At 42.4% G+C, this 13,797-nt stretch overlaps 1 protein-coding gene and 1 long non-coding RNA gene across 2 annotated transcripts in view; both read left to right on the top strand.

Moving 5' to 3' along the window:
* Positions 1-11,556, top strand: part of LOC148410108 (uncharacterized) — a 67,398-nt gene extending 55,842 nt beyond the window's left edge. Inside the window, exon 4 of the long non-coding RNA XR_015868105.1 lies at positions 11,542-11,556. This is a non-coding gene — a long non-coding RNA (uncharacterized LOC148410108). The remainder of the gene's footprint in view (positions 1-11,541) is intronic.
* LOC148410109 (zinc finger BED domain-containing protein 4-like) lies at positions 279-5,968 on the top strand. The gene is made up of 3 exons (XM_088436822.1): positions 279-370; positions 662-816; positions 5,730-5,968. Exons 1-3 carry the CDS (start codon positions 279-281, stop codon positions 5,966-5,968), a joined length of 486 nt encoding a protein of 161 aa, XP_088292948.1.
* Positions 11,557-13,797: the final 2,241 nt, after the last annotated feature.

Raw genomic sequence — 13,797 nt, 5'->3', positions numbered from 1 at the left:
AGCAAGACGTACAAACGCGCTGGAACAGCACGTATTACATGATTGAGTCTCTCATTGAGCAGAAGCAGGCATTGGTACTCTATGCATCCCAATATGAGCTCCCCGCCACCCTTAGCGGTCACCAGTGGGCCCTCCTTGAACACACAAAGTCTGTTCTGGCCCTGTTTGAGGAGATGACAAGAAAAGTGGGCAAAGCTGACGCCATAGCCTTGGATGTGATACCCTCCGTGACTATGCTTCTCAAATTTTTGGTACAATAAGAAGCCGGCATCAAAACCATGAAGGCGACCTTGATTGCAGCCGTAGCAAGATGCTGCTGCGACACAGAAAGAAACCCACTCTACAGCATCCCAACTTTACTCGATCCGAGGTAGAGTGTGTGTGTGTGAGAGAGAGAGAGAGAGAGAGAGACAGAGAGAGAGAGAGAGATGCTTGTGTGTGTGTGTGTGTGTGTGGGAGGGGAGGGATTAATATTTTCTTTCAAATAAGGTAGCAAATTAATATTCATTAAGTAGTAAGTTTAGTAATCATTAATGTAAAATTTGTGGTTTCATCATTTTTGTTTTTTTGAGTGATTTGAAGGCAATATGCTGACATTCAGTATGACAATATTAGACTAGCTTGCCTGTTTCCAGCTAAGATATTGATTTTCCTCTGTTAGATACAAAGATTTTTTCTTCTCAACTGCCAACACTGCTGAAGAAGCTAAAGAGATGGTGAGGCTAGAGCTGCAGAAGCTATCTAGAGAAGAAGCAGACGTGGCAGAACCTCTAGCCAGAAAGCACCACAAGGCCCGAGCCAGTAGCAGCCTGGACAGTCTGTATGACAAAGTAGCTAATACACGAGTAACACAGAGCCCAGCATCTTGGGGTGGGGCCATTGAATTAGAAAAATATCTTGGAGGGGCCCTAGCTCAGTGGTCCCCAACCTTTTGCTCACCGCAGCCCGGTCAACGCCTTAAATTTAGACTGCGGACCGGGGGAGGGGGGGGGGGGTCATCACAAACGTATGGACGGGGTATGGTATGGACTTTTTGTCCACTTTCTTTTTAATCGCGAGAGGAGAGGGGAGGGAAGCGAGTTTGCTGTGCACTTCACGGTAGATCCGGAAAAAAGAGCATTTCTGAGAACTTTCACTTTTCTGAGTCGGCATCGAGTTATTGTCTCTGGCCCTCTGCCTGCGAGAGGCAATGATGAGAGGTTTAGCAGATTATTCTCACTTAACCGGTGGATGGCTGGTTTCTGTAAAGAGCAGGGTTTCCAGTTTGTAGATAATTGGCCCTCTTTCTGGGGCCGGCCCGACCTGCTGAGGATGGATGGCCTTCACCCTAACTGGGAAGGCGCCATACTCTTTCTAGAAACATAGATTACTGTTTGAGCCTTCCATGACTTCCCACATTAGAGCATGTCGGGTCGCAGGCGAGTAGCGAGCCTGCTAGAACGGGTGTGGAGTCGTTAAGGCTAGAGTTAACCGGCACTAGGCTGGATTGTTACAACACTCTTAGCATATTTAGTCTAGTTCACTGCAATCCACACACTGTTTCAATACCTAATGCTGAATGCCCTAATGATAAGATTTCTGCTGAGGTGGTGTTGATTAAGGAAAACAGCCCTGCCTTTTTAATCAGTAAGACTAGTGATAAAGTGCCTAGGCGGAATATTAATATCAATATGCGCGCTGTAGTCGTCAACAATCGAATTCCTACTTTACTAACATTGCGACGAGGTTTTAATTACTCAAAATACAGAGCAAGCCCCAGCCATAAAACTCTTGTTGGTATTAGTACTACCAACACGAGGACTCAGAATAGTCCGGGAAACATTTCCCAGTTTAAATTCGGCTTCATAAATATTAGGTCACTCCCTTCAAAAGCCCTTCTTGTAAATGATCTTATTACAGATCAAAATCTTAACGTGCTTGGTCTCTGCGAAACCTGGCTAAAACCGAATGAATTCTTACCATTAAATGAGGCCTCACCCGCAAACTTTGTGGGCTCACATGTTGCCCGTCCTTGTAAAAAAAAGGGGGGGGGTCGCCCTAATTTCAGAATCTGATTTGAGGCTTAGCACGAGCACGAGTCACACTTTTCAAGACATTTGAGGCTCTTGTTATGCGATCGAGCTCCTCGCCACCATTCTATGTGGTAGTTATTTACCGTCCTCCCGGCCCATACTCTGGATTCTTAGATGAATTCCCTGAACTTATGGCTGACTTAATAACTCACACAGATAATATATTAATTATGGGTGACTTCAATATTCATATGAACTCCCCATTAGAGCCACTTACTGTAGCTTTTCAAGCAATAATCGATGCATTTGGTTTTACACAAATAATAAAAGCAGCAACACACCGGAATGGTAATATCTTAGACTTAGTGCTAACCCATGGCCTAACTGCATCAAACGTCACAATTCTGCCGCATATTAACGTTATGTCTGATCATTATCTTATAACATTTGAAGTCCTAGCTCAGTGTGGTCTTGTTGTCCACAACCAAGGCTTTAAGAGCCGTGATATTAATTCTTCAACTACTGCTGCACTTTCTGAATTACTGCCTTCCGCAACAGCTGCCTTTCCGTCTTTCACTGGTTCAGTCGATAAGCTCGCGAATGATTTTAATTCGGTTCTTTTAAATTCCCTAAACTCTATTGCGCCGCTGAAACTTAAAACTCGTCCGAAGCGGCACACTCCGTGGTTTACGGATGAAACGCGTACATGTAAATTGTTAAGTAGACAACTTGAGCGTAAATGGCGAACAACTAAACTCGAGGTTTTCCGTCAGGCCTGGTGCGATAGCTTGCTGAAATATAAAGAGGCTCTTAGGTTAGCAAAAACAAATTACTTTTCCAAAATGATTAGTCTTAATAAAAACAACCCAAAATATTTATTTGAGACGGTAGCGCAGCTAACACAGCAGCAGCAGGTTAATCATAATTCCCTCCATTCAGCACTTGATTTCATGCAATTCTTTACTCAGCGGATTCAGCTAACAAGGGAAGAAATAAAAAAGGCAGCGCTGCTTACCCCCTTGACTATGATTGTTGATGCTAGTTCGGACAATCAGGTTCATGAAAGTTTGGTCACCCTGTCCCAGTTTGATTTAGTATCCCTGGAGTGTCTTACACAACTGGTTAATGCAGCAAAGCCGACGTCCTGCATGCTCGACCCGCTTCCAGGCAAACTCATTAAAGATTTATTCCCGGTCTTAGGGTCATCTGTCTTGAATATTATCAACCTGTCACTCTCCTCTGGCATTGTACCTGAAGCTTTTAAGACGGCCGTCATTCAACCATTACTTAAGAAACCTCACCTAGATCCCGAAGATCTCTCTAACTATAGGCTAGTGTCACACCTTCCGTTTATCGCCAAAATTCTTGAGAAAATTGTAACACAACAGCTTAGCGATTTTATGATAGACAACAATAGATTTGAACTCCTTCAGTCAGGTTTTAGGGCCAACCACTCAACTGAGACAGCCCTAGTAAAAGTGACGAATGATCTTCTCTTAGCCTTGGATTCCAACATCTCATCAATATTATTACTGCTTGATCTTAGTGCCGCATTTGACACTATTGATCATCATATTCTTATAGAACGTCTTAGATCATGTGTTGGTATCTCGGGATCAGCACTTTCTTGGTTCAAATCTTACATCCTGGGAAGGACGCATAGTGTCTCTTATGGCGATGCGATCTCTGAATCTTTCTCCGTCTGATGTGGTGTCCCACAGGGGTCAGTACTTTGTCCCTTACTGTTCAACATCTACATGATTCCTCTTGGTGATATTATACGTAAACATGCTATTAGTTTTCATTGCTATGCTGATGATAAAATTTGCCCTATTCTTTCTCTTAGTGATGCAGAAACATTAATTCATGCATTTGTTACGTCGCGCCTAGACTATTGCAACATTTTGTTTTCTGGACTTCCCATGTCCTACATTAAAAGCCTGCAGTGTGTACAGAATGCAGCAGCGAGACTATTGACAAGGACTAAAAAGTTTGATCATATTACTCCGATTCTAGCTGACCTGCATTGGCTTCCAACACACGTGAGATGTGATTTTAAGGTGCTGTTAATTACTTATAAAATTTTACACGGTTTAGCTCCTCCCTATCTCGTCCACTTAGTATCACCTTATGTTCCGTCCCGACAACTTCGATCACAAAATGCCGGTTTGCTATCGACCCCACGGGCTAAAAAGAAGTCTGCGGGATCAAGGGCATTTTCCATTCGCGCGCCAGTACTATGGAATGCCCTACCTATGGAAGTTCGCGCAGCCACCTCAGTAGAAATCTTTAAATCCCGACTAAAAACACATTTATATTCAAAAGCATTTAGTTAATTGAGCCTGTCTGCAGCTTTCTTCTTTTTTTCTTTTTTCCTGCCCCCCTCTTCCGGCTGGGAGAGGGGGCTAGCTAGATGGTGAGGGTTGACTTGACCGCCTCCATTGGGTCCTGCACTGGTCGACCATCGCACAATTTTTCAAACATATTTACACACATGTAATATACAGTTTCTTCATAAAACTTGACAGCAACATTTGAACACAATCAAATGGGAAGGAAAAGTAAAATATGAAAAGGGTCAAAGTTGCTCTTGGTTAAAAGGGGCTGTTAAAACGGGTTAGGAGTTCGGTCGTCTGCGGTCCACCTGGCTGGAATGTGGGATGGTTCCTGCCCAATGGCTTTGCCTGCTGTCAAGACATCACTGCACTATATAGCACAATATGTTTTCTGTAATTTATATTGTTTCTGTGTCTGGTACATGCAGCATCCACTTCAACCTGTGGGCCTGGAAGGGGGCTCCTCCCACCTGTGGTCCCTTCTGGAGGTTTCTGATTTTCCCCAAATTGGGGTTTTTGAGTTTTTCCTTCCCCTTCTGGGAGCTTTGACAGGGGATGCTGTTGTGTACATTATACTGAAAAGATGTCTTTGTACGACCTCTTTTCATCTGTGAAGCCCTTTGAGACTTCGGTGATTTAGGGCTATATAAATAAAATTTGATTGATTGATTGATTGATTGATTGATTGATGTGACAGAGCCAATATTTTCACTGACAGCACCTTTATTCTTTGCGGCAATACTCACCCGCCAAAAAGTAAAAGATTCGATGTCGCAATCGAGTCGCCGAGACCGTGCTAAATATTGTGCTGACAATGCTGCGCTATCGTTAGCTTAGCACAGTAACTACGGTTCAACAGCTGTTAAGTGAAGCAAACGCTGCATATACCAGTTGTCCCAAGTTCTCGCTTTCGCCTTTCGACAAGCCAGGTGAGGGCTCTTGCTTGGCTGTTTCGTATTGAAAGCTCAGCTGGCCGTGTTGGATCGCTTCCGGTGACCACAAAGCGGCCGCCATGATTCATTCCTGCCCCCTGCGTGAGCCGTTGAATGTTCCCGAAGTTGATTGGCTGTGTCGCCTCGAAACGCGGAAAAAGTAAATAAAAAATAACTTCACTCGAAAGGCGCTTCTCGTGACCGCGCGGGGCCATTTGCGTCGCTCCTTTCGCGTTACCCGACGTGCATTCACGCCCAGTCACGCGAACTCCATTGACTACAATACAAAACGCTCCGCTTGTTCGCCTCGTTCGCGTTCGGTGCACGCGTACCATTAAACTAAATCATCTCCAAAACATTATTTCGGGTGCAGCCCACGCGGCCCGGTACCAGTTGATCCACGGACCGGTACCGGTCCGCGGACCGGGGGTTGGGGACCACTGCCCTAGCTGACAAGCATGACAACCCACTGCAGTATTGGGGGGTCAACAAAAAGAGATTTCCCACTCTAGCCCACATGTCCAGAAAATGCCTCTCAGCCCCTTGTAGCAGTGTGGAGAATGAGAGGCTTTTTAGCTCTGTGTCAAACATTGTCAATGAAGCCAGGAACAGGATCACGCCTGAGAACACAGAGATGGTTCTCTTTATTAAAAAAAACCTGCCTCTCACTCCACTCTTTAAACCCTAGTCCCCCTTACTCATGGAAATATGTGTAGCACTACTTGTAGCATGTGAAAGATGTTTTATGTATTTTATTATCTGTTGAGTTCTGACTGTTGCTGCTGAAAAAGTTATTTAAAATAACTTGCCTTCTGATTTTATTTTTTTTTAATTTTTTGAACAAAAAGAAAATAACCTACCTCTGACTTGTAGGAAGAAAGGCTTAGTCCTTACACACAGCACTATATTATTTCAGTTCTTGTAGTTCTAAGTAACATGATGAAGATTGTTGAAAAAAAAATGCTATCTCAAAACAGTTGTTATGGTATTATTAAGTACTCGTATCGGTACTTGGTATCGGCAAGTACTTAAAAGTCAGTACACACACTCGGTAGGCAAAAAAGTGGTATCGGGACATCCCTAGAAATTATACTATGTCAACACATACTCATTGTTTGTTTATAAGAAAAAATACACATAAAAGGAGGAATGTTTCAAAGACAGACTACATTCTTTCATATTCAAGCTGTGTGTGGAGTTCAAATCCAATGTGCATGCTTGTGCTAGGCCTTCTAATCGATGTTTACAAAATGCGTTTCAATACTTGAGGTAATCATCCATCCAGTCTGAACCAGAATTATACAGTGGACAGAGCCTTGTGTACGGGCCCGGTGTCGACTGGGTCCATTTTGGCTGGGTTATTCTGTTATGAATAACCGTGGAACCCGAGCGGATTCAGGACCCCAGCCAACCACACAAGGATGTGGATAGTCAATAAGAGTTTAGTCACTGAGAGCTCACACCAGGCGTGGAAAAAAAAACATTCCCAAAAGGTAAAGTATCAAATAGAAGTCACAAAGTACAAACCCAAAGTGTCTCGATGAAGAAGAACGCGGGATGAGAAAACAAGAGACATGGCGAGGATGCTTGGAGCGTGGCGAAACAATAACCCAGCAACAAGCTCTCCTGCACCGGCCAGTTAGCCTTCTTGGTGGACTGTGAAGTCAGCCTAAAAGACATCCTTTATAATAAGGGGACAGTGAACTCAGCCTAAACAAAAAGCACAACTTAAAAGCAGAAAACACATCAGTACCCCCCTTGGCCTTGGTGTCCTTGCAAACCTTCTGGGCCTGCGAAAGGTGGCTCCGGAGAGAAGGCACCACGACCTCTTTCTCTTGGGAGGGAAAACCAGTAGTTGATATCCATAGACGACATAGAACGGGGACTTGCCGGTGGTGGATGAAAGACCAGAGTTGTAGGCTTATTCCACCTAGGAGAGGTGAGTGACCCAGGCAGACGGGTTCCTCTGGCAGACACAGCACTAATCCAGTCGGATTATTGACATAGTACCTAGGCGGAATATTAATATTAATACGTGCACTGTAGCCGTCAACAATCGAATTCCTACATTACTAACATTGCGATGAGGTTTTAATTACTCAAAATACAAACCAAGCCCCAGCCATCTACATATTGTTAGTATTAGTACCACCAACATGAAGACTCAGAATAGTTCAGGAAAAATTTCCCAGTTTAAATTCGGCTTCATACTGTAAATATTGGGTCACTCTCCTCAAAAGCCCTCCTTGTAAATGATCTTAATATAGATCACAATATTAAAGTGCTTGGTCTCTGCAAAACCTCGTTAAAACCAAATGGATGTTTATCATTAAAAGAGACCCTGTCCCAGTTTGATTTAGTATCCCTGGAGTGTCTTACACACCTGGTTAATGCAGCAAAGCCGACGTTCTGCATGCTCAACCCGCTTCTAGGCAAACTCGTTAAAGACATATTCCCGGACTTAGGGTCATCTTTCTTGAATATTATCAATCTGTCACTCTCCACTGGCAGTGTACCTGAAGCTTTTAAGATGGCTGTCATTCAATCATTACTTAATCTCTCTAACTATAGACCAGTGTCACATCTTCCGTTTATTGCCAAAATTCTTGAGAAAGTTGTAGCACAACAGCCTAGCAATTTCATGATAGATAACAATAGATTTGAACTCCTTCAGTCAGGTTTTAGGGCCAACCACTCAACTGAGGCATCCCTTGTAAAAGTGACGAATGATCTTCTCTTAGCCATGGATTCCAACATCTCATCAATATTATTATTGATTGACCTTAGTGCCGCATTTGAGACTATTGATCATCACATTCTTATAGAACGTCTTAAATCATGTGTTGGTATCTCGGGATCAACACTTTCTTGGTTCAGATCTTACATCCTGGGAAGGACGCATAGTGTCTCTTTTGGCAATGCGATCTCTGAATCTTTCTCCGTCTCATGTGTCCCGCAGGATCAGTACTTGGTCCCTTACTGTTCAACATCTACATGATTCCTCTTGGCGATATTATACGTAAACATGCTATTAGTTTTCATTGCTATGCTGATGATACCCAACTATACATGTCTTTAGAAAAAACAGATCCGTGCAAGTGCAGTAAACTGGAGGCCGAGATGGATGCCTTCCAATTTTCTGCTGCTTAACCGTCAGGTTTCACCAAATAGACATTTATAATAATAAGAGAGAGAAAAGGCACTCAGTTTCATATTCTTCACGAGTGGGATCGAGAGAGAGAAGGAGTGTAGCGTTTATTTGTTCACTGCAGATTCGTTCTCCAACGCTACTTCTAACACATCCCATTTTATATGATACAGAGGCATCTGATTACATGTAAAATTGGCAGACAGTGTACTTGCTTATGTGTTGATATTAGCAAGAATCCATTATCTATCTTCACATTCTCTGGTAGTGCGTGTGAGCCCAGGGGTCCTGACGTCACCTCCCAGGGTCTCTGTCGTCGATGTCTCCTTATCAGCTGTTCACACTCTGCAGTCAAGTCGTCCTCTTGGAGCCACACCCAAGCTGAAAACACTCATTTATGCTGCAAATATATACTATATATACTATACTATAGGGTTAATTCCTACATTAACCCTAGCAAAACTGAGCTTTGTTTTCACTTTTCAGAACATATACTGACCCCCCCCCCCCCCCCCAAACACACACACACACAAGTATGTGTATATATTTATGTTGCACCATTACTTACAAATAAATCAGTGGAAGAAGTATGGCCTTTGTTCATCAGGCCACATTCCCTTAGGAGGTGGGACCTCAGCAACTTTAAGGTGTGTTTGGCTCTTGCTGAAGTTAATTACTTGGAGAAGGCGTGTTCAGAGATGGTATGACAAGTATGGCACATTGTTGCCAAGGGTGTTGCCATACACCCTGAATCTAGTCTGAATGATGCCTGAATGTTATGTTCTGATTACTTCTCAGACGTATGAGGCATATTGCAAAAATGCAGGGTATGTCCTCAGTGTTTTGTTTAATGTCGCCTTTTTAACATCCATTAGTGCTCAGAATATACAATGCATGTAATCTGTCCTATTATTTTCTCTCAAGTGTCATGCTTGTTGTTACATAAGACCCAAGTTAGTTGACAGGGAACTGTCCCTAAAGGAACAAAAAGCGTCCAAAAACAGCAACTATCCATTATCGTACACACACTGTAGCTTGCGATTAAACAATTCACAGTGTGCAATTTCACCTGTGCAGTTCCAGCAATTAGTGCCCTCTGTTTTCAAATGTATATAGGGTATTTTTAAAAGAGAACATGATGTAACAGTTTTTTACTTGTCTGGATGTTATGTTGCACCTGTTTTTTGGGAATGTGTTGCAGACATCAAATTTAAAATGAGTAAATACATGCTTTATTTAACATGATTATATGTTCTAATTTATTCACATTTATATTTACTAAATTATATCCATACTCTAACTAAATTCACAACATTTAATGCAATTTAACCCATATCTATACATACTATGTATCATAATGTGATGAATGTGTTTCTTTAATGTCCCACATGTCGGATTAATTCTTTCACATGTGGGCTAAATATTTTGCATCTGTGCTAAAGAGAATAAAACCAAACCAAACCTAACCGAATGCAGGTCATGTCTGAAGAGGGTTAAGATTATCATTTGTCTGTGTGCATTTTCTCATTTTCTCAATATTTTCCACCCAAATATGTGTGGCACTGAATTACAAAAACGGCCAAACTACTTCATCACAACAGTAATTGGATCATTAAAGTGTGCAGCACGGAACATGAATGGCGTTGTTGAAAATATAAGTGTCCAGATGAGGGCAGCAAGTGTTCAGATGATTGCCTTTCTACGCTCGTAAAAATAAGGGCACACTGTGAACGTACAGTCCAATAATAATAATAATAATAATAATAATAATAATAATAATAATAATAATAATAATAATAATAATAATAATAATAATAATAATAATAAGAATAAGAAGAAGAAGAAGAAGAAGAAGAAGAAGAAGAAGAAGAATTAGTGGTCAAGAAGATGGATGGATGGATGGATGGATGGATGGATGGATGGATGGATGGATGGATGGATGGATGGATGATCCAATATCTTACCGCTCATCCACACGAGGGTCGCAGGCGTTGTGGAGCCTATCCCAGCTGTCTTCGCGCAGTAGGCAGGGTATATTCTGAGCTGGTTAATTGCCATTCAAACTCAAAAACACACCTTAGGACAATTGATCATGCCCAATACACCTACCGCACATGCTTTTTGAATGTTGGAGGAAATCGGAGTACCAGAACAAAATCCACACAAGCATGAGAAGAACATGCAAACTCCACACAGGAAGGCCAGAGCCGAAAGTGAACGGTGAACAAGATGTGCTAAGCAGTGTGCAGCCTGGTATTGATCTGATACCACGTAAACAGAGGGCCAGTAATGGATGAGTAATGCAAGGCCTGGGGGACAAAGGCCCGCCACATCATTTTATGTGGGCTGCAAAATATTTTTTCGACCTCAACTTTCTGGATAAAATACCAAATTAGCAATTTGTCTTCAACATTTAAAATTTTGGGGGCAAACAAAACAAGCTTTTTTCGTTCCCAATGGCTCTTTTGAACAGTTTTTACCACCCCTTCATTTCAAAACAAGGTAAATGTGTGACAAAGACACTTAGAATTTATTTGACATCACAATCATACTGGCCCTTTGAAGAAACAATGTTGCCCACGATAACAATGAGTTTGACTCTCCTGATCTATGTATACTGTTCCCTTGGCAGTTACTCTGTATTGTTTAGAGCACAGGTGTCAAACTCAAGGCCCAGGGGCCAAATCCGGCCCGCCACGTCATTTTATTTGGCCCGCAAAAGCAAATCATGTAAGTTTCCATGACCCTTGACCCTCTGTTCCAAAACTTTAGCTTGTCGTGTATAATGAAAAATAAAGTTGAGATTTTTTGATTTGTTCTGTTACAGTAATGTAAACAATAAATGAACAAACTAGGCTGCTTTACTTCTGATTTCAAAACAACTAAGCCATCAATTTTTGTGTACAGTAATAATACTATGAGACAATTTAACTTGTTTCCTCAACATATCAGTCCAATGAAGGAAGTTCTTGCTACATAATAGCCCGTGACAAAACACGAGTTTGACACCTCTGGTTTAGAGACTACTAGACTATTGCCATTTTGTATATTGTATTGTTACTTTGTTAAATAAAGATAAAAAAAAATAAAAATGGCTTTATCTTTGAGGGAAGCATCGGAAGTCAAGGAAGAGGCTTGTGGGGCATCCGTGGAAATACCAATGAGAACCTGTGGCGGAGCGGCCAGGTGGATTGCTGGAAAAGGACAACGTCACATTGAGTGCATCCCAGTGAAAGCTGATACTTAATAATAATCATATTTCAGTTAGCCAATTCAACGTGTCGCCCCAGTTACAGTTACACTAAGGAGAATGGCCTGCACCTCAACCCTTTTTGAACCCTTGTTTACACTCGACACCCAGCATTGCCTCACCAAGTCTCTGAAGATCATTAAAGACCCTACCCACCCCAATAAAAGTCTATTCTCTCCTCTGAGATCCAAGAGAGTGCAGGGCGACAAAAGCCTCCCAGCCTGCTATTCCCAGGAATAGTTTCTGTGACGTTCGCTGTGTTTCTCCACCTCACTCTCCGTCTCTTCAGAAGCAGGTGTTTCCCTGACGTTGGGGGTGAAGCCACCAGCCGCACACCTGAGTGCCATTAGCCATCTCCTGGTTATTTAAACACGGCTGAAGCAGTAGGAGGCCGTCGGAGTAAACTGCTGCATTGCTGAACTGTCTAGTTATTGAAGTTTCCTCATATGCTTTTGAATCTTGTGTCATGAGTACTTCTGTTGCTACTTTGAAAGTGTATTTTGCTCTTGTCTGGTTTTGTTGTTAGTTTCAGCTCCAGCAGCTTCCTATAGCTGGCTGCATTCCCCCCCTTGGCATCCACCCATCCATCCAGCTATCCACCATGTCTCCTTTATTTGGACTCTGACAGGCGTTTTCATCCCGCAAATTTGAGTTGATACTTTGCCAATTTTGTGTTGTGCCCTTTTGTTTAATAAAACTAATATTGGACTTGTTTTTGTTTGTATTCGGTCTGTTGGGGTCCTACTGTCGAGTTCTTGGTGTTACAACGTATCAGTTTCTTTCGGCAAGCCATCATAGTGTTGAACAATAGTGTTGAACAATAGCGCTATGGCACAAGCAACAACTTTAAATGTGCAATAACACAATTTTCCCTGAATGTTCCCTTTGTTATATTACGAAAAATATTAGATCAACAATATATACTCAATATATACTCAATATATATTCAATTTAAGTTGTACCATCTTTTATATACATCCTGTGTCATGGTTTGTTGGATTTTAGGTTGTTGGTTTATTTTGAGGGGTTCTGTTCCTTTCTGTTTACGTATTTAGTTCCTGTTTCTGCTCCTCTTGTGTCTCCCTGCGTTAGTTTTGATTTAGTCCACCTGTCCGCGTTACCTGCCCCTCGTGTCCTCCAATCCGCTCCCTTTGCCTATTGTCCCTGCCCAGCTGCCGTGCGTTTCTGATTAGTTTGTGAATGTATTTAAACCTAGTTTCCGTTACAGCCCCTGTCGAATCATTGTCTCTGTCATATTGTCTCTGTCACGTTTTCGTAGTCGTATTGTCGTCTTGTAGTCCCGTCTCGCCCATCGTCCCTCAGCTCCGTGTTTTCCTGCCAGCCTGTTTTCTGTTTTGCCAGCCTGCCTGCGCCCTTAGTTCGAGTTTTTCCCGTCCTGTTTTACCCGCTTTTGTTCCCGTTCGTTGAGTTACTTATGCCTTCAGTGATGTCCGACTCGAATAAATACCCCTCAGAAGCACACATACATAGTATTGGGTGTTGCATCACCTTAATCGTGTACAACACGGCTATTTTCCAGAGCATTTAAACATCAATAAACCCGCATCAGCAATTAAAAGTTATCACTATATATGATACTATTAATGATAATACATTTTATGGTTTCTGAAAGATATTGTCCATTTATCCTTGGTAGTGGGAATGAGGATGTCAATGTCCATGATAATTACCAGATGGTCGAAGATTTTGAGGTTGAAGCTGGAGAGGTGATGTATAGTGAGACCAGTGGAGCTGACCAAGTCCTGGATGTGACCACGGCTGTGGGTGGGGAAGTTGACGTGTTGAGTGAAGTTGAAGCAATGTTGCAGTTCCAGAAAGTCAGTGACAGATTTACAGTCAGTGTCGATGTGGATGTTGAAATTTCCCAGGAGAGAGGAGGGTGAGATGCGAGCAACAAGGATGGAGGTGGTGGATTTTTTAATGTCCTTTCTGTAAAATGCTGCCATACCACTTCCCCACAGATCAGGATTTGTCCAAATTGCTGTATCCGGTGGGTGTGGTCTCGTTGAGCGAAAAATAGTCTCGAGGTTGTGCCATGTTAACAGCGTGATACAGACGAAATCCAGGTTATTGTCGTTTATGACTTCATTCAGAAGTA

The sequence above is a fragment of the Hippichthys cyanospilos genome, chromosome 16 (genome assembly GCF_059441005.1).
Source record: "Hippichthys cyanospilos isolate Australia breed blue-spotted pipefish chromosome 16, RoL_Hcya_1.0, whole genome shotgun sequence".
Lineage (NCBI taxonomy): Eukaryota > Metazoa > Chordata > Actinopteri > Syngnathiformes > Syngnathidae > Hippichthys > Hippichthys cyanospilos.
Note: the sequence above shows the minus strand (reverse complement) of the source record. Positions and strands in the feature narration are given on the sequence as shown.

Bases quoted from the DNA above. Each gene is read 5' to 3' on its own strand.
- LOC148410109 (XM_088436822.1), top strand. From the start codon at position 279: ATGAAGGCGACCTTGATTGCAGCCGTAGCAAGATGCTGCTGCGACACA. The intron at 371-661 runs GTAGAGTGTGTG...TTCCTCTGTTAG, and splicing joins CCAACTTTACTCGATCCGAG to ATACAAAGATTTTTTCTTCT. The intron at 817-5,729 runs GTCTGTATGACA...CCACTGCCCTAG, and splicing joins AGCCAGTAGCAGCCTGGACA to CTGACAAGCATGACAACCCA.